Source organism: Typopeltis vanoorti, chromosome 10 (assembly GCF_054136105.1).
Source record: "Typopeltis vanoorti isolate ZY-2024b chromosome 10, IOZ_Tvanoo_1.0, whole genome shotgun sequence".
Classification (NCBI taxonomy): domain Eukaryota; kingdom Metazoa; phylum Arthropoda; class Arachnida; order Uropygi; family Thelyphonidae; genus Typopeltis; species Typopeltis vanoorti.
Window position 1 is genome coordinate 119,820,396 of NC_143558.1, and position 23,723 is coordinate 119,844,118.

The window sequence follows — 23,723 nt, forward strand, 5'->3', positions numbered from 1 at the left end:
AATAAATTTAAACCCAAACTGAGATAGACTCTACATTTTTTAGTAGACACAAAGATTATATAGGGTGTCCCAAAATTCACGCAAGATTTAAATTTAGCGCCATTTGTGCGGTAAAGTGTTGCCGACGAGAAAAAAAAGACAGCATCACAGCTGACAGGTCAGGGTTATTAAAAATGGAGCGCTACACGAAAGAACAACACATTTTCATTGTTGAGCAATATTTTAAAAATAATGAAGGTTTGGCAGCTACAGTTCGCAATTTTCGTACAAAATATGGTCGGAATAGTGATTTAACTTCATCAACTGTGAAAAGATTAATTAAAAAATTCAAAGAAACTGGATCAATTAGTGATCTTATACACTCTGGCCGTCCTTGAACAAGTCGTTCAACAGAAAACATCGAAGCAGTTCGTGAGAGTGTTGCTGAGAGTTCAGGAACATCAATTCGGCACCGTGGTCTTGAATTGGGCATTTCAAGAAACTCTCTACAGCGTATTCTCACGAAAGATTTGCATCTTACAAAGTTCAATTGACTCAAGAACTGAAGCCTACTGACCACACACAGCGAAGAGAGTTCGTTGAATGGATTATGGAACAACAACAAGTGGATGCTTGTTTTTCGAACAAAATCATCTTCAAGAACTGAAGCCTACTGACCACACACAGCGAAGAGAGTTCGTTGAATGGATTATGGAACAACAACAAGTAAATGCTTATTTTTCGAACAAAATCATCTTCAGCGATGAGGCTCATTTTCATCTTGATGGCTTTGTTAATCGACAAAATTGTCGTATTTGGGGTTCAGAAAATCCACGAGTGATTGTTGAGAAACAAATGCATCCACAACATGTCACTGTTTGGTGCGGATTTTGGGCTGGATGCATCATCGGTCCATTCTTCTTTGAAAATGCAGCTGGTAAGGCAATAACAGTTAATGGTACTCGCTATCGCGACATGATAATCCAGTTTTTTGTGCCTAAATTGCAAGATATGGATGTGGACGACATGTGGTTTCAACAAGACGGTTCCACATGCCATACAGTCCGAGAAACAATTCAATTACTGCATGAGTCATTTCCTGGTCGTGTAATTTCCTGTTTTGGTGATCAGAATTGGCCGCCCAGATCATGTGACTTAATGCAGTTGGACTTTTTTCTTTGGGGTTTTTTGAAGTCTAAGGTTTATGCCAACAAGCCCACGACCACCCACGGCTTGAAGGAGGAAATTGAGCGTGTATCAATGAAATTCAGCCACATTTATGCAAAACGATCATGGAAAATTTCGACAAAAGAGTGTGTATGTGCCAGCAAAGCCATGGAGGCCATTTACCCGATATGCTATTCCATGCATAACCCTATACTGTATACTTTATGAATCAATAAGAAATTACAATTTTTAATTAAAAACCTGTGTTTTCTATCAAAATTACTTCTTGCGTGAATTTTGGGACACCCTGTATAAAATCCATCCAGCTAGCATAGAGCAAAAATATACCTATAAGTGAAGGAGCATAATAAGTGCTTATGCACTTCACAAAACCTACTTAAAAAATTAAATTTTAACGCAAAAATATACCTATAAGTGAAGGAGCATAATAAGTGCTTATGCACTTCACAAAACCTACTTAAAAAATTAAATTTTAACATTAAAACCTAACACTTCATAATTTTTAAGGTAAAAAATTTATATGGTTTATGTACTACACTTTTAGTGATAAACCAGATATTATGTATATATTATATGGATCCATTCATCCATGCACACATACCTTAGAAGACTGAGGAGTTTTTACCACATAATGTTTTGACTTTCTGACTCCATTTGAAACTGATCTTCTATAGAGTTCAAACTTACTTTTTCTTCTTCCTCTCTCTCCTTGAGGCAAACAACCATTATAACTATAAGAGAATATAAACGAACGAAGTCATTAGTGATTTATTATTATTTTTAAGCTCTTATTTTCATAGTGAAGCTTTTGGAGTAAAAATGACATGGAACAGGAACGAAAGTAAATAATTTACTAACAAAATTTATTTACACACCAAAATTTTGCTAGCTCAAGCTAGCATTATTAAAGGCACTTTAAAGACTCACTCTGTGAAGACAACGAAAGGACCTCGATACCAAGGACAGTGATGCACATGGAAGGGCAAAAGTAGTACTTTGTGGAGATTCTATGTGATGACTGCTGATGGGAGGATGAGGTTGTGCAGGATCACACCATCAGTTTTATTGCACTTAACCTGGTTCTGTAAAACTTGAGCCACTTCCAGAAATACCCTGTGTGATTTGTGTAGTAGTCTGCTTTTAGGTTGCCTATACACTTTATGTTCTTTTTTTCCTACCAGCATGGTCCATCCTGTCTGTTCCATACTGACAGGAGACAGTGAAGCCACTTCAGAAGAAGAGAGGACCCACATTCATTGATTTGAAGACTGTTTTAATTTAGTGTTGCTTTATGAGTGAGCCCAGTCTATCTGATTGTCCATTTTTGTACAAAACTCTTTGAGCAAAATTATATCACTGCATTGTAGACCAGATTATAATGTAGTCAATGGTTGGCTACCAATTTCATTATCTTTGAAATCAGGACTGCACTGCACATTATCAAATTAGAAAAATGGATGCATTTGACTTACTAAAAGCAGGAAAATTGCAAGTATATGTGTTTCAACACACAAGTGTTGGGGAATCCAAGCTTGGGGGATGGATAAAAGATGAAGCTAATCTAGTGCAAGCAACAACTCAGTGGATAGAGAAATGTTCATATGGTTTAATGCAAGAACATGCAAAAGGAACACCTATTTCTGTGAAATTAAAAACGAAAGAAAAGTACACTAAAAGACTTAATGATCATAAATAAAAGCTTATCATACAAAACAACAGTTAAGTTCCAGAACAGAATTACAATTGTAATGAAACAGGACTTTGTCATCACATGCTTCCTGATCAGACACCAGTCTTGTAAATCCAATGGAACAAAAGGCACAGAGCTTTAAATAATGGGTCAATATGTGTGTGCATGCATGCACACACACTGCACTCATCACTGTACATAGGAAAATACAGAGTCGAAGGTCTTTCTGCCAGTGTTTTCATTTTATGACAACAAGAATGCCTAGATGACAATGAGCAACACCGTGATTAGTCTAGCAGCAAATTGACAATTGTTCATGCTCTCATTAAGAGCAAATTTCCTTTATTGATATGTGCTATTTCAGGTGCAACAAATACATTCACTGATCTTTAGAGGTACCTGTGATATAGTATATTTATTAATAGAACACGTAAGACCACAGTAATAACTTTTAATTAATAAAGGTACAAATATTTCATACTGAAATTAACAGTGCATCTTCCGTGTCATACAAATAGTTAAAAGAATTTGAATATATAGAGAAACCTGTGGAGAATTCATAGGTTTTGCTACATTCACAATACTTCTGCTCATCATCCCTCTCAAAAATTTGGCATCATTAAATCATTGGTAACCAGAGCACACAGAGTTTGCTCCTCCGAGAATTCTCTAAAACAAGAATTGGAAATAATCAAAAACACAGCCACTCTAAATGGACACAATCTCAAAACAACTCAAAAAATCATTAGCAACTTCTCCACACATCAACCTAGACAAGAACAAGCCCATAGGATTCCCATACCTTATATCAAAGGTATCTCTGAACAGCTCTTGAAAATTATGAAGAAATACAATCTTGCTGCCACCTACAAACCCATCAACCAGATCCACAACTTTTTACCTTCGCCCTAAAGACAAACCTTCACCTATGCTACTACCTGGTGTATACGAGGCTCCATGCTCCTGTAAACTCTCTTATTATGGACAGACAAGCAGATCAGTTTTTAAATGCATTTCGGAACATCAAGACCATATCAGCCTCATCAAACTGCAAAAATCAGGCCTCGCTCAACACGGAGTTGAAAACCCAAACCACAAGATCCATTGGGAAAAGACAAAACTCCTACACAGATCTTCATATAAATATGAACACTTATATAAAGAAAGTGTTGAAGCCCTACTTCACAGACTGCAATGATGTTCTTGCCATCCCCTAAAGTATGGGAAATTGTCATACAAAATTGTGTAAAAATAACTTAATTGCAATTAATTAATTTAATTTAAGTTCAGGCCACAATGTGCAACTGCCTGCAATTTGAATTCCATTGTACGTACGGTCCCTATCCTTTGTGTCATTCCTAGTATTGTTCTACTGTACTGATGATGTCCTAAGATACCTAGGACAAAATATTTACGTAATAAAAACCTACTACTATGGTTCATGTGTGTTAAATTTAGTCATGAATTCTCCACAGGTTTCTCTATATAATCAAGTCTTATTCCTACATGGGGAAATGACAGCACAGAAGACGGACTTACTAGACAAAGTTCAATTGAAACAGGGTAAGCTACATGACGTCTCTTTTTTAAAAAAGTGCAGACGTGAAAAACGTTCACCAAGCTAAAGGAAGTGATCAAATCACCAAGTGCCCATAAAATCTATCAAAAAGCAAGCCATTCACTACTGCTGAATTAGCTACAAGATTCCAAACATAAATTGGCAACAAATAATTTAAAAATTATAGAACTAGAAGCAGATTTGTCAAACACACTAAATCAAGAGTTGCTACAATTGATTATTAGTGTCTCAAAAAACTCTGGGATCAAAGCAATATTAACAGAAAAAATACCTTAACCTGTTAAATTGATCTAAGAAAAATATCAATAAATTACTGACTGAAAAATGGGTGGTGAACTTATCTAACCGCCCACTAACAGAAGATGAATTAAATATTCTAGCAAGAGGCCATAAGTTTGCCATTCCCCCTAAACATCTCCCATATCTAGATTTCATACACAACATTGAAAGAAACATCAGCCACTTCTCCAGTATAGAAGCCAACAAACTTCATTTTGAAATAGCAAAAATAATTTTCGATGCCAAACCTTCAGTCTTAAATATTCGACCTTCAGAATTGAAGGCTATTACTTTCTTAAAACATAATCATCACCAGAGCCGACAAAGGAAATAACACAGTGGTTCTTCATACTGTTTCATATGACCAAAAAATTAATCTATTACTTCGAGACTGAAATACTTATGCAAAAACTTGACTATGATCCCACAAAAAGACAGCTGAAGAAACTGAACAAGTTACTCGATGAAACAAAGTCATTAGATGAAGAAACTTCAAAAAAACTCAAGACATACCATGCTAGACCTCCGAAAATATACGGTTTACCCAAGCTTCACAAGAACAACATCCCACTCAGACCTGTCATCGATTCAATTAGCAGCCCGACTTACAAGTTATCAAAATAAGAATAAAAATTTCACAGATTTTCATGCCAAAATAAAAGACCTTCAACTGCTGAAAACCGACATGCTAATTAGCTTTACATTGTCTCTCTCTTCACCAATATTCCACATAAAGAAACTATAGGCCTGTTAAATCAAAAATTTCCGTCAGATATTGTTGAACTTTTCAAATTTGTTATCACCTCCGGTTACTTCACATGGAAAGGAAAAATCTACAAGCAAGAGGAGGGAACAGCAATGGGGTCCCCCTTGTCACCCAACTTGGCAGACCTGTTTATAGAACATCTTGATGAAAAAATTCTCGCGTTTAAACCCAAACCAAAACTCTGGCTTCTATATGTCGATGATATCTTCATAGTCTGGAGTCATTCCAAACAAGAGCTACTTCAGTTTTTAGACAGAATCAACCTTCTTCATCCTCGCATCAAATTTGCATTAGAAAAAGAATCCCCCACAGGGCATCCCCTTTCTGGATTTACACATCCAAAGAAAAGAGTTCCTGTAGCCAGTGAGCAGATTTGAACTGAAAATGCCTTCTTTCAGATGGTCTAGTGCTAAGGATGCAAATGCCACTTCTATAAAGCTACACAGGTTTCTAAGATATTAAACTGATTTGTGGATGCTAGAGAAGTATGTGTAGCTTACTCCACTTTACCTGAAGTTGTACTATTGCTAGTGTGTGCTCACTCCATGAGGGAAATATGTATTATTATGTGATACCTGCAAGGAGTGATCATGAAGGGCATTCTACTCCACTACACAACTCATTGTCTCCTCTACTTAATGATCCAACGACACAACAACAGTACTACCATCAACACACAATGCCATTTACTGCCTACACCAACAGTATTTTTTGTCTGTAAATTGCATATGTTCTTGCAGCTGATTTGCCTGTATGTGGGATGAAAAACCTGAGTTTCTGGGACAAAAAAAAAAAAAAAAAAAAAAAAAAAAAAAAAAAAAAAAAAACCTGCTACCTCCATGTGATATCAGCTAATTCATTTTCAACTGTAAAAGTCCATATTAAGATTTTTCTCATCACAAAGAAAATCAAACTCAGGTCTTTTCCAACCTTCTTTCAAGATATAGGCTAAAAGCCTGTTTTGGCATCCTAAAGATTATGTTTTCATTCTCTTTCTATGTCTCTTTTCCCCTGTGGTTTATACTTTGTTACTTCGTTTGGTAGCCCTCTCTCCTTCATTCTTATATGTTCTCTCCAATTCACTTGGTGTTCTTTTATTTTATCATTTACTGCTTGTATTTGTAATTCCTTCCTGATTTCATCATTTTGTATTCTATCCATTCTTGTACAACCTTCAAGAAATTTCATTTCAGTTGCTTGTATTCTATTTTCATATTTTTTTCCTCTGTCCAACTTTCTGACCCAGATGGTATTGACATGACTTTATAAAATTAATTGTGTTTTCTTCCTTGTTTGCCTTTTGTTGTTCATCATAGATTGCTTGAAAATGGTGTAACTTATTGTTTATATCATTATCTATATCAAATATAATAGAGGAGATAAAATAGAAATGATTGAAAGTTATGATTTACTGGGGTCCAGAATCAGAAATAATGATAAATCTGAAGATGAAATTAAAAGAATAAGTCATAAAAAAAAAAAAAAAAGCTATGTTAAACCAGTCAAAAATGATGAAAGATAGAGGTGCAAGACCAACAAAGCTGAAAATACCATTGTCAAAGCAATGGTATTTTCAGTAGTGATGTATGAACGTAAAGCTGGATTATTAAGAAGAAACACAAAAGTGAATATATTCATTTTAATTATTGGCACGGAGGAGGCTATTAAGAAGTTCAGAATGAAAGAATGACTAATAAGAAGGTTTCAAAGAGTATAAAGACAGAATGCTCCTTGGAGGCAATGATTGCTAAATAGAAGTTAATGTACTTCAGACATATTATGCACGGATGAATCATTGGATAAAGCAGTTATGCTGGGGAAGATTGAGAGCATGAGAAGGAGAGGAACACTGCATAAGAGTTGGATGGACAACATAAAGGAACTTACTAACTTGAACATATAACTGCTGAAAGAAAAGACAAGAGGCTGAGTGAGATGAAGAGCTTTGTTCATAAGATCACCAAGAGTCAAAAATGACTGGATGGCAAAAAATAACAACATATTAAATATTAAATGCTATGTCACATCATAAATATTTCAAATGTGTTACTTGTTCTAGAGTTTGGTTTTCAATTATTATTTTGTTCATATGGGATATTTACCTCAGAATTTGATAGTTTTAGCTTTCTTTAATGTATTCACTAGTAAATTGCAGTAGATGGTGGATGGATCTATGCAGATAATCTGATTCTGGAATAATTACCTGATCATCTGCAATAAGTATTGTGTTTACTGTTGTATGTTGAGTGATGTTTATACCTGGGTTTACCAAAGATTTCTACTTCCTTATTAGATCATCGATATATATATATATATATATATATGTATGTGTGTGTGTATGTGTGTGTATATATATATATATATATATATATATATATATATATATATATATGTAAAAGGTAAGGTAGGAGAAAGGCTATTTACCCCCCCCCACACACACACACCAAAACAATAATCTTCGCCCTTATTAATAAAGTAAAAACAAAAATGTCACAAAGTTAATATCAAATATGAGTTTTATTGACATTTAAAAAATACAATAAAAAAAATAGGAAATATTTAATGTCAAGGTGTGCTTGCCATAAAACATAGGATTTGTTTTTATTCATCGGAATGAACAGTTTTACTTGCTATGCCTATTCTTTCAGAAGATGAATGAAAATGTTCCTATAAGATAAATTTACATTCCTCAACAAACACCATGCTGCTAATGCAAGTAAAACTGTTCATTGTATCACTAAATACAGTATGTACATAATTAGAGTCAATTTACTATATGTAGCAACAATTAGTGTAAACTGAAGACACCTGAAATGAAAATGATCTGACTCTGCATAATGATGAACAACTGCACTTTCCATGACACTATATTTTATCATTTTTCCAATTTTTTTTTATGTTGAGTCCATACACAAGAGGTTGGTAAATTAAGCTATAGAACATTAGTACTGTGTACAGGTAGCGGATTGGGAAAGGAGAAACTTGTTTGCATTTGATTTAAGTCTGTATATTGTGTTTTCCTTGGGAAACATAAGGGAAAAAACTATTATTCCACAATACAGAGGCAGCTGCATGTTCCAACAGATTTAGTACTAAGTGGGCGAATTATTGATGATATTTCAGATGAACATTTGCCACAGAAATATTTATGGAATATGCACATTGCAAAAACTAAACAGCTGTGCAAAAGTGGGAGGAGTGAGTTGGTAAGAGATGGGCTGTTAATCAATCCAATCACCTCCTCTACACTGAGTCAAGCATTTCAAAGGAACTCTTAGGGCCAGACTCCAAAGGTGAGAGCAGTATTCGATAGCTGAGCAGATTTACGATTTGTATAAGGCTAATAGCTGTTCAGAGGTTTAGTAAGTAAGAAGTAACATCTTGAGTGAAAGGGAAATCCTAGTGTTTTAGAAGCTGAGGATGCAATGGTTGTGATGTGTTTATGCCAGGAGGGGCTTGATGTCAGGGTGATTCCAAGAATAGAAATATCATCTTGTCTCGAAATTTGAGTGTTATCAAAGGAAATACTGGAAGAAAATGGTTCTTTTTTGTGAGAAATAAGGCAGAACTTGGTTTTACTAGCATTGAAATTGATGAGGTTATCTGAACCCCATTGGAAGACAGCTTGGAGATCAGAATTGAGGGCAGGGCTGATGTTCTGTAGGTTGAAATAATTTGTGTAGAGCAAGGTTATCAAATGAAAGGGAGGAGGGTAATGTGCTGTCATCTGCAAAACTGTGAACTGGGTTGGAGGTCAACTGAAGTAGATCACTCATATATAAAATGAAGCAGCTTGGTGAAAGAACAGAATCCAGTGTGGAACCCAGGCATTAGATGAATGGTAAGATAAGGAACTATCTATCATCACATATAGTGTACATTCAGACAGAAAGCTAGCAATCCAACTGCAGAAGTCCTGGGACAGACCAAATGATGATAGTTTGTTTAGTAAGCCTTTGTGCCAGACCCGATCAAAAGCTTTAGAGATATCAAGTGTAACCACTTGAGATTCACATATTTCTCCATGGCATTTTTCTAGAAATGGGTGATATATGTGAATATATGTCCTATTTATCATGTGATGGAATCCATACTGGTGGCTGTTTATTAGCTGGGCACTTTCGAGGTAGTGCAGGGGTTGGGAATTGATGGTTCTCTCCATTACTTTAGAAAGGACTGAGGTGAGTGAGATAGGGCAGCAGTTTGATGGCAGTGATTTCTCATCCTTCTTCGGAATGTGTTGAACACAGGCAACTTCCATGCCGTGGGATAGATACCAGTGAAGTAAAAGAGCACATACAGGCAACATAGGATAGGAGTTAGTTCTAATGCACCTTCAGGACAATTGGAGGAATGCCATCAGGGTCAGGAGATGTTTTTGTGTCTAATTTGGACAATATTTATCTGATCCCATTCTGATGAAACAATACAGGGAGATTGTGTATTGGGAATCTGGAATGGTTGGGGATCATTCATCATGGTCAGTTGTGCGTGCATTGGAGGCAAAGTGCAAAGCCAGAGATTGGCTTTTTCTATGAGTGATGATGCAGTACAGACATCTAGATATGATAGGAGTGGGAATAGTTAATCAAAAACATACAAACTAGCAGGACATATATATTTAAAACTTTGTAAAAATTCTTGTGTAAAAAAAAAAGTCAAATCCCATGTTTCCCTCTTGAAGGGAAACATGGGAGTTGACACCATCCTAAACGAACATGTTAAAGCTATAAAATCTATGAGATGCACTCTGATATTTTCTATTACAATTAACTTCCCCACGGGCTCTGAAGACGATGCACTGTCGAAATGGCTCACACTCCCGTTACAACCATCCCTGATCTTATCCCATTTATCCTTCTCTTTCCCCAAAAAATTTTCTATTTTTCACTCCCCTCCCAAAGTATTCTCTGCCCACCATTAATAATAATCTTCTCCATAGATACAGGTTTATATATGAATGCCTTTTCAAAGAAAGTTGTGAAGTCTTTCTACATCAGCCAAATCTGAATCAGAATGATTGTCTCTCTCCCTCCCTCCCCAAAGTTTGTGAGATTCTTATCTTATGTAATCATCAAAAATAGTTAATAAATAATATTATTAAAATATTATTAAACAATACTAATTTCTAGCAAGCAGCGACAGTGTTTAATGGGTAAACCACCGACTGCTGTATGTACTTTGTAATCCGGTTCCTTTGATTGCTTATTTCTACACACTGATGATGTTCTGTTATTTTCAGTACGAAATATCTGTACTTTAATTTCATTAAAGTTAATTACTGTGGTTATCATGTAATTTATTATTTATTGATAAAGATTAAAAAAAAAAAAAAAAAAAAAGTTTTTCAGAAGTTCCCATACCCCTCACCAATAATTCCCCGCATCTCTCTACTCCCCCCTTTCTTTCAATCATACTTCCTTTAACAGCAGACGAATGTATATCACCATATGCCAGGATGCCACTGAATAAGAACACAGCCAGCAACATCCTATTAAGGGCTAATAAGCTTCATTTCGGCAATGAAAACATTGCTTAAATTAAGGGGATATTAAATCCCACATAGTTTTAAAACCGAATAAGAAACTCAAAGATTGGAATCAGAGAGTTTCTTGCCGAATATAGACAACTATAAAGTATCGGCGACACTAGCGTTAGCAAATGCAAGTGATCCTAGTACGTAGTACAATACCGGACGACTCGTTGCAGAGGTGGAGGAAGTTCAGATCGCTATTCTTAGGTATTTTCCATAATGTAAAAACACATTTCCTAGGAAATGTATGCTGTTATTACATTATGGAGGGAGGTCACTACCCAGACCGGTTTCAGCCTTTTTTGAGGCTTCATCAGTGAGTAGCTAGACCTAATACCAAAGTGTATAGCGAAAAGAACTTAAATACTCTGCGAACGAGTTATCCAAACAGGTGCAATCATTAAGTTACTTAAGTATAAAGAGCTAATAAGCTTCATTTCGGCAATGAAAACATTACTTAAATTAAGGGGATATTAAATCCCACATAGTTTTAAAACCGAATAAGAAACTCAAAGATTGGAATCAGAGAGTTTCTTGCCGAATATAGACAACTATAAAGTATCGGCGACACTAGCGTTAGCAAATGCAAGTGATCCTAGTACGTAGTACAATACCGGACGACTCGTTGCAAAGGTATTAGGTATTTGGTATTAGGTCTAGCTACTCACTGATGAAGCCTCAAAAAAGGCTGAAACCGGTCTGGGTAGTGACCTCCCTCCATAATGTAATAACAGCATACATTTCCTAGGAAATGTGTTTTTACATTATGGAAAATACCTAAGAATAGCGATCTGAACTTCCTCCACCTCTGCAACGAGTTGTCCGGTATTGTACTACGTACTAGGATCACTTGCATTTGCTAACGCTAGTGTCGCCAATACTTTATAGTTGTCTATATTCGGCAAGAAACTCTCTGATTCCAATCTTTGAGTTTCTTATTCGGTTTTAAAACTATGTGGGATTTAATATCCCCTTAATTTAAGTCCTATTAAGGTATGTATGAATTATTCCTCCTATATATTCTTCATATATCTGTCTATATTAAACACCAGTAACGCCCTAAAATTTGAGTAAAAAGCCAATGGTGTTATAAAAGGGACACTCCTAAACAAAAATAGCTAAATAGCCATAAAAATTATCATCATCATCAAATTCCTGCCATGTACCCTCAAGGAGTGTACAGGATATGATAGTACTACATGAAAAAATTACATCATTACTAACTTCCTATCTACAATTTTTCTCCAAATCAGTCATAAAAATAATATTACAATTAATTTTTAAAAAACTTTTGTGACCTGCAGTTCGAAAAACACTGCTCTCTAGAGCTTCTGATCCAAAGTCCAATCTTCACTTTTACATGTCAACCCATTACCAAAAAGTAAATTATATTTTATATTTGGAAAAATTAAAATGTCCACTTAGTAATTTATTCATAAAACCGTCAAAGACAAATAAAATAACTGGGAGTAGACCTCCACATTACCTTTCAGGAATGCAGAGAACTGATTGGGACTTCTGATCAAATGTCCAATCTTTATCTTCACGTGGTGTGCCCTGTTAGCAGGTATCTACTGGGTACTGAACAAACGAGGCTGGGTTGGCAATTTGGGACTTAGCTAAACAAATTGTACTACCTATTGGCTTAAACCGTATATGCATATAATGGTACAACATGATGAGATTTCATGCTGGCTGAGGTCTCAGCAGGTTAAACAAGGCCTATGCTGTTTTTGTCAGGGCAAACAGTGCAAAGTCACCTATGGGAATAAGTCCACCATAACATATAGAAGAAGAAGAAGAATAAACCCAACTTCAGAAGAACTGAAGATAGGAACCATCAATATGAGGAGTATTTAATGGAAAGGAAATCGAACTTGCAGAAGAACTGGAAAAGCATACCACGTGGACATAATTGGCATTACCGAGAGAAAGAAGAATCATATTTTCAGGCAATAATGATCTTCATTCAACACTAAGCACGAAGATAAACTTCTTGATTGGAAGGCAGTTCAAGTAGAGTTATATAGGTAGACTTCAAAATGGAGACATGGACAATGAAGCTTGTGGTTCCACAGAAGGTTCTTCCCAGGAAGAAGTGGAGGAATTTTTTTGAGTCATTAGAACAGGCACCTAACATAAAGAAAATGGAAAAAATAGCTCTTGTTGGAGATCTGAACAGCAGAGTAAGAAATATATTCCACCAGGCATATAGGAACATTTTTGGAAAATTTGGAGAAAAGGGCAAAGCTAATAATAATGGTAAATATTTACAGGACTTCTGCTCAGGACATGGACTAGTCGTTACTAACACCATATCTCAACATAAAGATGTACACAAGTTCACATGGTCAGAAGACACAAGAAATAAGAAAAGCCTCATTTGACTACATCATTGTTGATAGTGATATCATGCTCATTGAGGAAAAGAATGTACAGAGGAAGTGAAATTTAAAAGTGGATAAAAATGGATATCACACTGAAAAGAACAGTAAGGTTTTTAAAAGAATTAAAGTTGAGCAGCTTTTACAAATAAACTGTGGATTCAACTATACAAACTTTATTGAAGAATAAATGAAACAAATGAAAACAAGAACCAAACCTTGAAGTCTCAGTGGCAAACTCTGAAGTACACATTGAGTGATTAATTCAGCTAAAGAAGTATGTGATGAAGTTGTCTGCAAGGATAGAAAAATAAGAACACTGAAGATAAGGATATCCAAGATGTCTATAGAATAGAGTAATTACTTTGAAGGACTGTTAAAAGAACCAAGCAGTGACAGAACCATACTAGAAGTTCTTTGAGAGGAATGCAAAGAGGAGTACATATCAATATTTTAGGTAGAAAAAGCAGTCAAAAACTTGAAATGTGGAAAGGAAGCTGGAATAGATGATATATGACCAGAAATGCTTAGATATGGAGGTATAAGTTTTGCAGGACAAAAACTTTTCTAATTCAGAGTGCCTGGTCAGAAGGGTTGAATTCCCAATGATTGGAGTAAAGCTCTCATAGTATCCACATTATGAAATCGTAGATCACATTATGAAAGAAAGTGGCATCAAGCCTGATATTAGAATTGGAGATGTTAAACTTAGCTCCTTGCTACATCTAGTGCAAGTCTCTGGGATTCGCTAACTAAATTGAATAAACTATAACACATTTCACATGAAAATCAGCAATAAAAGACCAAAGCTATGAAAATAGGCAGGAGAATAGAAAACTTCAGTTGCATTTTGAACAGAGATCCTATAGAACAAGTAAAATATTTCAGCTATTTAGGCACAGTTTTTAGTGAAGATGGCAAGTTAAATCTAGAAATAGACAACAGAATAAGCAAAGATGGTATGGTGGGTAGCCAGCTAAATAAATTTATATGGAATAAGAGAGAAATGAGCCAAATGACAAACCAGCAATATACAAGACAGTGTTTAAACCAGTTTTAAGTTATGGATCTGGGAGTTGGGTTAGAAATAGAGCACTTGATCAAAGACTAGAGATCACAGATATGAGGGTTGTGAGAAAAATTAGTGGAGAGTAAACTGATGACATCAATGGCAGAATCATATTAAAAATGAAGATATTAGAAAGGAACTTGACATTATTAGCATTCAAGAGTATGTCAGCAGAGTTAATCTGAGGTGGTATGGCCTACTTAAATAGAATGGGTGAAGAAGGGTTAGCAAAACGCGTGTTTGATGCCAAGATGCAGGAAAGAGACTCAGAGGAAGACCAAGGTCTAGTGAATTAATTTGGTCAGAAATGCATTAGAAGTAAGAAATGTTAGATACAACAATATTGGAGTGTTCACAGGTAATAGATCGATTTGGAGGAAAACTGTTGATAGGAGATTAATAACGTAAACTTATTTATGAAGCGCTGTTATAGTAACCTGAAAACAACTTTTTATTTTTTTTGAGGGGGGGGGTACATATCACGAAATTTGATGATGATGATGAACTGTATATGCAAATAATGAAGAATACTTTGTTCAGTATTTGCATATAAAAAGTATATATTCCTTTTTCAAACAAGATCTCAAAAATCCAGTAAATAATGCACACAACATAAACTATACTATTTAATTCTTTCCAAGATACATTTTCTTCTCTATGCATCAATTTCTCTCTAAGAGATTCTGTAGTTAAGTCGGTATAGACGAAGCCCTTTAATTGGAAAGACCTGAGTTCGATTCCTGTCAGTGATGTAAGGAATCTTTATCTGGTCTCTTTCGAAGAAAGGCGAGTTAGCCAGTTTCATACGGAGGTGGGGGTTTTTCGCCCAGAAACTCTGGTTTTTCATCCCCTTGAACAGACAAACCAGCCTCGTGAACACACACAGATTACAGTCAGGAATACCTAAGACCCAGACATAGGCCCGATTTCATCAGCTATGCTGGTCCCAAGCCTAGATAAAATTAGGGGGGATTGAGATGGTGCTGTACTTCCTTGTAGAAAGGGCCTCATGGCTGTTGTATCATCATACGCTAAATAAATTGTAATATATCAATATAGTTGAGCAATAAAACTTTAAACTCGATATAATCTGAAAAACATATTCAAAATATACTTATCAGGGATAAGTTATATGTGTGTATATTCATATATAAAACTTAATTACCCTAAAATAACTAATTCTCCATATTTTAGAGAAAGTGGTTTTGAGGTAGGTTGTACTTCACTTTGACTCTGATGACTAGTTTCACTTTTTTCATGATGTGGTGTTGATGGACCTGAACTTCCACTTGATTTTTCTACTGATGATCCACCAAGCAGAACTTTAGGTTGATTGGAGCTTGAATTTTGCCCTCTATAAAACAATAAAAAAAAAAAAAATAAAATAAAATAAATAAATAAATATATATATATATATATATATACACACATATATATATATTGCATAGTTTATAACTGATTTTTTCTGTTATCAAGAAACCATTGTTGCTTTTAAGATATTTTTACTATGGAAAAGTTTTATATAATACAATTTTTTCAAAATTCTCCATACATTTTTGTTTCAATTATATATTTATAATTATAACTAAGCTGCTGATAGTTAAATTTTTTTTTTTTTTTAACATTTTACACACAAATATGTAACATGCAATTTCCGCTCACAAGGTAGGATGCAAGCATTTCCCTGCATATTAGCTTATAAACTGAATTGAATATTGTGGGTGATCAGGCATGGGGAAAGAATAATATATTTACCAACTTGCAAAGATGTCTTAAGCACCCACTAACTAACAGGCCTCATAAGTCCTGATGCAAAGAGTAATTATATAAAATGAGTAAATTCCACGAAAGGTTTTTGAATGGTAAGCTCACCATTATAATATCATGGTGAGTTTTGGCCCTCTAGGGACCATATAAAAACATAGTTAATTATCAGGGCAGTCGATTAATGCAGCCTTACTTACTGAGAGGGGAGGGGGTTTCATAACTGACACTGATTTTATAAACAATGTTAATTGAAAGAGATTTATTATTATTTGATGATGTTTATATAGAAATGATCTCTGTTCAACAATTATTTTTAATTTATTTTCAAGTGTACCTATATATGCACAAGGGTTCACTCCGATTGGTGCAATGACATCTTTTTTTTACTATTTCTTTCAGAATCCAAATAAATCACTGACTCAATACCAAAATACAAAATAAACACATTTAATAAAACACAAAACAAAATATATACACTTCAAACAATATTACATAACTAACTACAAATTAATTGGATCCAAGGCCTTTTAAAAATAAACTTACACTTAAGACTAGACTAAACACTTTGTTTGCACAATCACAAAATGTTCATAACCAGTTTCTTTCTCTGTCAAGGCCCTTTTCCGAAGATATATGATTTTATTCTTCATTTTCATAGGATCCTTTTTCATCACTCATGTAGCACACATTAAATCTTCCTGAATCAATTCTGTCTCTTTTTAGTAGAAATAATAGTTAGATCCAGCATCCTTAAGACAGATGAAACTTCCTAATCAGAGTTTTCTCGAACATTCCTTTAGAACGTAAATAGCAATTTCTTCTTTTATTCACTACTAATGCTTATTGACAGTCTTAATTCTTTTATTTAAAAAAAACTCACAGTTCTACGTTTCCCTTTTCGGAATCTCTTATAAATCTTCCAATTAGCGTTTCCTCCAATATTCCTTTTAAAATGCCTATAGCAATATTTCCCTTTTATTTATCAATACTTACTCCACTTTAAACCGTCTAGTTCCACGATTCCTTTTTCGGAATATACTATTAATTTTCTTCCGACTGTCACATAAAAAAAAACTCAAGTTCCTCTGAATCTAAATATCTGCCAGCCTGTGTTCTAAATTCCTTCCGAATGCTACCTTGTTTTCTCTTCCGTTGCTTCGATACCAAACTTGTCAGCTGTCAATCACACATCAAACTTCTCGGCGAGCATAGCATCTATCACCTCAAATTCAATTGCTTTTAAGCCTAAATGACTACTAGATAAAATAATGAACTTAATCAGAGAAAAAAATAAAGCAAGAAAAATATATCACAACACCAGAGCACCCCAAGAACAAAAAATATCTCAACAAAACGAACAGTGCAGTGAGAGATGCACTTAAAGCCCACAGAAACAAACTATGGGAAGACAAATTAGCCTCCATATCACCTGGTGATCAAACTGTCTGGAAGTTCCTGAGAAATAAAAACAAAAACAAATCTCTTCCTCCTCTCAAATTTGACCTGAACGTTGTTTACACAGATGCAGAAAAAGCCGAAACTATAGCTAAAAATTTAGAAAAACAGTGTAGCCCTTCATACGATAACCTAAACTTCAATCATATTTATAAAATTCACCGCCACGTCAGACACATGTTAAAATGGCCTGATACCTGTACCAGTCAACTCACACCTACTTCTCCAGCTGAAATTTATGACATTATAAAGAACTTAAAGAATAAAAAAGCTCCAGGGCCTGATGGCATATCCAACAAAGTTATTAAACTACTACCCCAAAAGGCCATCGTACATCTTACAACAATAATAAATGCTATGTTCAGGTTTAAGTACTTTCCCTCTGCATGGAAGTTGGCAGATGTAGTTCCTATATACAAGCCTGGCAAGGATCCTCAGCAGCCTCAAAGTTATCGTCCCATAAGTCTGATTTCTAATTTGGGCAAAATAGCAGAAAAAGCTATCCTTTCCAGAATTCAACTTTCAGTAAAAAAATTAAACATCCTTCCTTCAGAACAGTTTGGTTTTCGCCAGTTTCACAGCACCACCCAACAAATTCATAGACTAATCGAATTCATTACCACAAGTTACAATCGGCACCAATACACTGGAGCAGTTTTTCTTGACTTAGAAAAGGCGTTCGACAAATTATGGCACTTTGGACTACTATACAAGGTGATTTTAGCTGGCATTCCATTAGATCTAGTCCAAATTATAAAGTCATTTCTTAGTGGCAGACAAATGCAAGTCAAACTAAATGATATATTATCTACCCAGCGACGAATCTTGGCAAGAGTGCCTCAAGGGTCCCTACTGGCACTGATACTTTTCATGATTTACATGGCGGACATTCCGCACAATCCAATGTCAATATCATTATCATTGCCCTATATGCAGACGACACATCTATACTAACCAGATCTATTAAACTGCACCTTGTCACCAAGAAACTGCAAGAAAACCTGCAGAGATTAGAGCACTGGTTCTCGGAATGGAGATTGCAAGTAAACCCTCAGAAGAGTATCGCCATGCTCTTCACTAAAAACTCAATATCTTCCAAAGATGACATCTTCCTATTTAATATCAAGATTCCATGGAAAGCAGAAGCCAAATATCTGGGTGTACTGCTGGACAGAAAACTAACCTTCAATCCACATATAAACGCCTCATGTACAAAAGCATCAAAAATCATTGCACAGCTTTACCCTCTTATCAATAGGAATAGCAAGTTGGATACCAAAATAAAACTGCTCCTTTATCAGTTGATGATTCAACCCATTATTACTTATGCATCCCCATCCTGGAGCCACACCTCAAGTACAAATATACTCAAACTACAGAGAGTGCAAAACAAATGTCTCCGCATGATCTTAAACGCACCATGGTATCTACTCTTTCTTTCCTGCAGGAAAGAGTAGACGCATTTCTACGTCTACTCTTTCCTGCAGTCTTCAGCAGTAAAGTTCATCCAAATGAATTAGTGCAACAAGCAGCAAATTATGATGAAACAGACTTCTCCAAATATAGGAGACCCAAGGCAATCCTGAGACCCATCCTACTTCCAAATGAAGATCTTTAAATTGCACCCACTCAGGCAGAGCACTTAGCTCATAAACTTTTCCCTACACAGCAACCTTATCAGATAGCAGGGATTATAAAAGTATTTTGCTTCACCCTTAGTCAGCAATGTCTTGCGCACTCCATGAAAGTGGCAAGCGAGAAACAAAATACAATGGCTGACACGGTGTCTCTGTTAGCAACAAGAGAATGTCTTCATAAAACACTTTTGATAATTTTAAACTACAATAAAATTCCTGTAAGTAATACAAATATCAAATCCAGTAAGTACATAAACTTTTAACTGCTTTACATATCATTTTTGACAAAACAATTTCAATAACGGGCACATCGCAAGTGCTGACAATGCGTGTTATGAAACTAAAACTAATAAACATTCTAACATAAACAATACGTAAAAATATTCAGAATTTTAAATTATGATTATTTTTACACTCACCATGATAATATCATGGTGAGTTTTGGTCCTCTAGGGACCATATAAAAACATAGTTAATTATCAGGGAAGTCGATGCAGCCTTACTTACTGAAAGGGGAGGGGTTTCATAACTGACATTGATTTTAAAAGCAATCTCAGAGCCTTATTGCTAATCTTATGTAGCACAGTGCATCCTATGTTAAGTAATGTCCAGAGCACGACTGACCAATCTTGACTTGTCATACAGATACAAATGTTTTTATGTTCTTCGCCGTGAATCTTAAGGTCATCCAAAGTAAGCTATGTTGAGGAACAAGGAACCTGATACACTCCAGGATGTTTAAGATGATGCTTTATGGAACAGATGAAGGTGTCAAGAAGGAAGTGTACCTTGAAAGAAATTTAGCTATCCTTTCAGATGTGTTCCAGATACAAGAGATGGGAATAATTTTGTTGCCTATCTCATGTCGGAGGAATAAAGGATCATGCAGTGCTTTTATTTATTTTATAGGGGTAGCCAATGGTTACAAAAACTATTGCAAAGGTAACTGAGTTGGGTGACAAGTAATGCAACATCAGCTAAAGATACAGCTGATCTCCTGATGTCATTTCTCTCATACAACTCCTGAACAGATGACCAAGGCCAATCACCTTCATCTTTACCTAGAATATGGCACTGCACGACTCCCATGGCTTCTGCCAGACAGACAGCACAACATGAATTACCAAAAAGGCTTCTGGTGATGGTATCACACCAACTGTGCTCAAGAAATACTCCTGAATTTCATTATCTGTAAACTACACATGCTGGCTACAGAATTAGAAATCATTATACAGATGTATGTAAATGTCACCTATGCAATTCATATGCAAAATGCTTAGTTATCATGTGCATCATCAGAATCTTAGCACAATGGGAAAAGCAAAAGATCTTTCAGAGCTTGATAAAGGGCTTATTGTGGGTGCCTGTCTGGCCGGAGCAACAATTTTGAAAACAGCAGAGCTTATCAGTTTGTCAAAAGATGAGATATCCCAAGTGTTTAATCAATGGAAAAATAACCCACCTTGCTTGTCTAAGAGGCAACTGACCAAAGCATTTAATGAAGGTTGTTCCCAACCCATATCTCACTGAACTATGCACAGGGAATTGAAGATGATCTGTATTAGCAGTTGAATGTCTATATGGAAACCACTGATTTCTGTGAAGAACCAGAAAGTTTGTGTACAATGGTGTCAGGAACACTGCAACTGGAAAAATCATGTAATCAAACAAGTCACAGTACACCTTGTTCTGTACTGATGACAGGTGTAGAGTGTAGTGGAGCTCCATGAAGTAATGAATCCAGCTTACCTTGTAAACATAACTTAAGGATCTGGAGGTGGTGTTGTTAACTAAAAGAGATATGTTTATATAGATGATCTCTGTTCAACAATTATTTTTTTTTTTTTATTTCCGAGTGTACCTATATATGCACAAGGATTCACTCCGATTGGTGCAATGACTTTTTTTTACTATTGCTTTCAGAATCCAAATAAATCCCTGACTCAAGACTAAAATACAAAATAAACACATTTAATACAAAGAAAATCAATATATATACACTTCAAACAACTTTACAAAACTATAACTAACTACAAATTAATTGGATCCAAGGCCTTTTAAAAATAAACTTACAATTAAGACTAGACTAAACACTTTGTTTTCACAATGACAAAATGTTCATAGTCAGTCTCTCTCTCTGTCAAGGCCCTTTTCCGAGGATATATGACTTTATTCTTCATTTTCATAGGATCCTTTCTCATCACTTATGTAGCACACATTAATTCTTCCTGACTCAATTCTGTCTCTTTTTAGTAGAAATAATAGTTAGATCCAGTGTCCTTAAGACAGATGAAACTTCCTAATCAGAGTTTTCTCGAACATTCCTTTAGAACATAAATAGCAATTTCTTCTTTTATTCACTGATGCTTATTGACAGTCTTAACTCTTCCACTTTAAAAAACTTACAGTTCTGTGATTCCCTTTTCGAAATCTACTATAAATCTTCCAATTAGCATTTCCTCCAATATTCCTTTTAAAAATGCCTATAGCAATATTTTCCTTTTATTTATCAATACTTACTCCACTTTAAACTGTATAGTTCCACGATTCCTTTTTTGGAATATACTATTAATTTTCTTCTGACTGCCACATAAAAAAAAAAACTCAATTTCTTCCGAATCTAAATGTCTGCTGGCCTGTGTTCTAATTATCCTTCCGAACGCTATCTTGTTTTTTCTCTCGTTGCTTTGATACCGAACGCTGTTTTTGTCAGCTGTCAATCACACATCGAACTTCTCAGTGAGCATGCGCACTCCATGAAAATTGCAAGCGAGAAACTAAATATAATGGCTGACACGGTATCTCCATTAGCGACATTTTATGAATGTCTTCATAAAACACAAAACTTAATATTTTAAATTACAATAAATTTGTTTAAATTAACACAACTATTTAAATCCGGTAAGTACATAAATTTTTACACATTGCTTTACATACTGCTTTACATATCACTTTTGACAAAACAATTTCAATAATGGGAACATCGCAAGTGCCGACAATGCGTGTTATGAAACTAAAATAATAAACATACTAACATAAACAACACGTAAAAATATTCAGAATGTCATGGTATGGGGCATGTTCTGTTGCTACAGAGAAAGTCCCCTGATATTGCTGGAATTTTGGTTGTCCTCCCAATAATATCAGGAAATTGTTGCTGATGAAGCCCATTCTTCAATGTTGACTTTTTTTTTATCCAGCAGGTGATGGTTGTTTCATGGATGACAATGCTACTGTCCATTGTACAAGAATTGTTCAGCAAGCATGAGAGACACTTCCACCATCTTCCCTGGCAACCACAAAGCACGGATCTGAATCTCACTGAGAATGTGTGAGACATATTTGAAAAATATCTGGGAGCAAAGTCCTCTTCCATCAAATCTGGGCTAGTGGACTGTCTGGTGAATGCCTGGTATGCTGTAAATGTAGACAGAATCGAACACCTTGAGGAATCTATTTCAAACTGAATGTGCTGTGATTTGGGTTAAAGGAGATCCAACATGGTATTAAATAAAACTTTCTAATTCAGTGGCTGGTATGTGCATATTAAACTAAGATGGCATCCATACTGCAGCACAGGAAATGTAAAAAAATGTATATACACACCTCCCTCTCTCTTGGCTATGATAGTGGTTCTATTGGTGCAAGTTGTATTAAATTTCTATACTGAATCTAGGCACATAAGTTTGATCCTAGATATATATCTTGGCTGTGATAATTTTTTCCTATTTTTAAACATCAATTTCACTTTCTCAATAATCAAAAAAAAAGTCTTCACACTTCTAAAAAGGAAAGTTTAATAATTTTAAGATATATATATATATATATATTAGAGTGCTCCTTATTTTCAAAGTTTAGTTTTTCTATGAGGTACCCCTGTCATTCATTGAATGTTTAGGAAAATCATGATACTGTGTCAAAGTTTGCACATCGAAATAGCATAATAAACATACTATAACATGTTTACTCCCAACTGGAACCAGTGAACAGACAGTACAAGCAGGTGAATGGGATATCTATGACAAGGTGCTTGTCCTTCAACACTACCTCTGTCAAACACTGGGTTGATAAATGGAGCCTGCATCGAATTCAAATGAAATAGATATAGGCTCCATTTATGGTTGCCTTTCCATCACTATATTATTATTATTATTCAGGCCTCAATGGAGTCAAAAGACTCATCGTGGGAGGTCCTCTCTAAGAAACATGAGTCCATCAAGACTCATCGAGGGAGGTCCTCCTAGGAATCACAAAGTCCATCACACTACGTAAATGCATTGACCGTTCTCACTCCCACCACTCTATCAGGAAACGCATTCCATGGTTCAACCACCCCTCCATGAAAAGAAACCTCCATGAAACGGTTTCCCCTCGTAACCTCCAGAGATGGCCTCTTG

At 35.4% G+C, this 23,723-nt stretch overlaps 1 protein-coding gene across 1 annotated transcript in view; it reads right to left on the bottom strand.

Moving 5' to 3' along the window:
* Pli (E3 ubiquitin-protein ligase pellino) overlaps positions 1–23,723 on the bottom strand; it is a 157,750-nt gene that overhangs the window by 120,532 nt on the left and 13,495 nt on the right. The window contains exons 2-3 of the mRNA XM_090398813.1: positions 15,633–15,821; positions 1,769–1,898 (exon numbers count right to left, since the gene is read on the bottom strand). Of these exons, the coding sequence (XP_090254939.1) occupies positions 1,769–1,898; positions 15,633–15,821 (319 nt within the window). The remainder of the gene's footprint in view (positions 1–1,768; positions 1,899–15,632; positions 15,822–23,723) is intronic.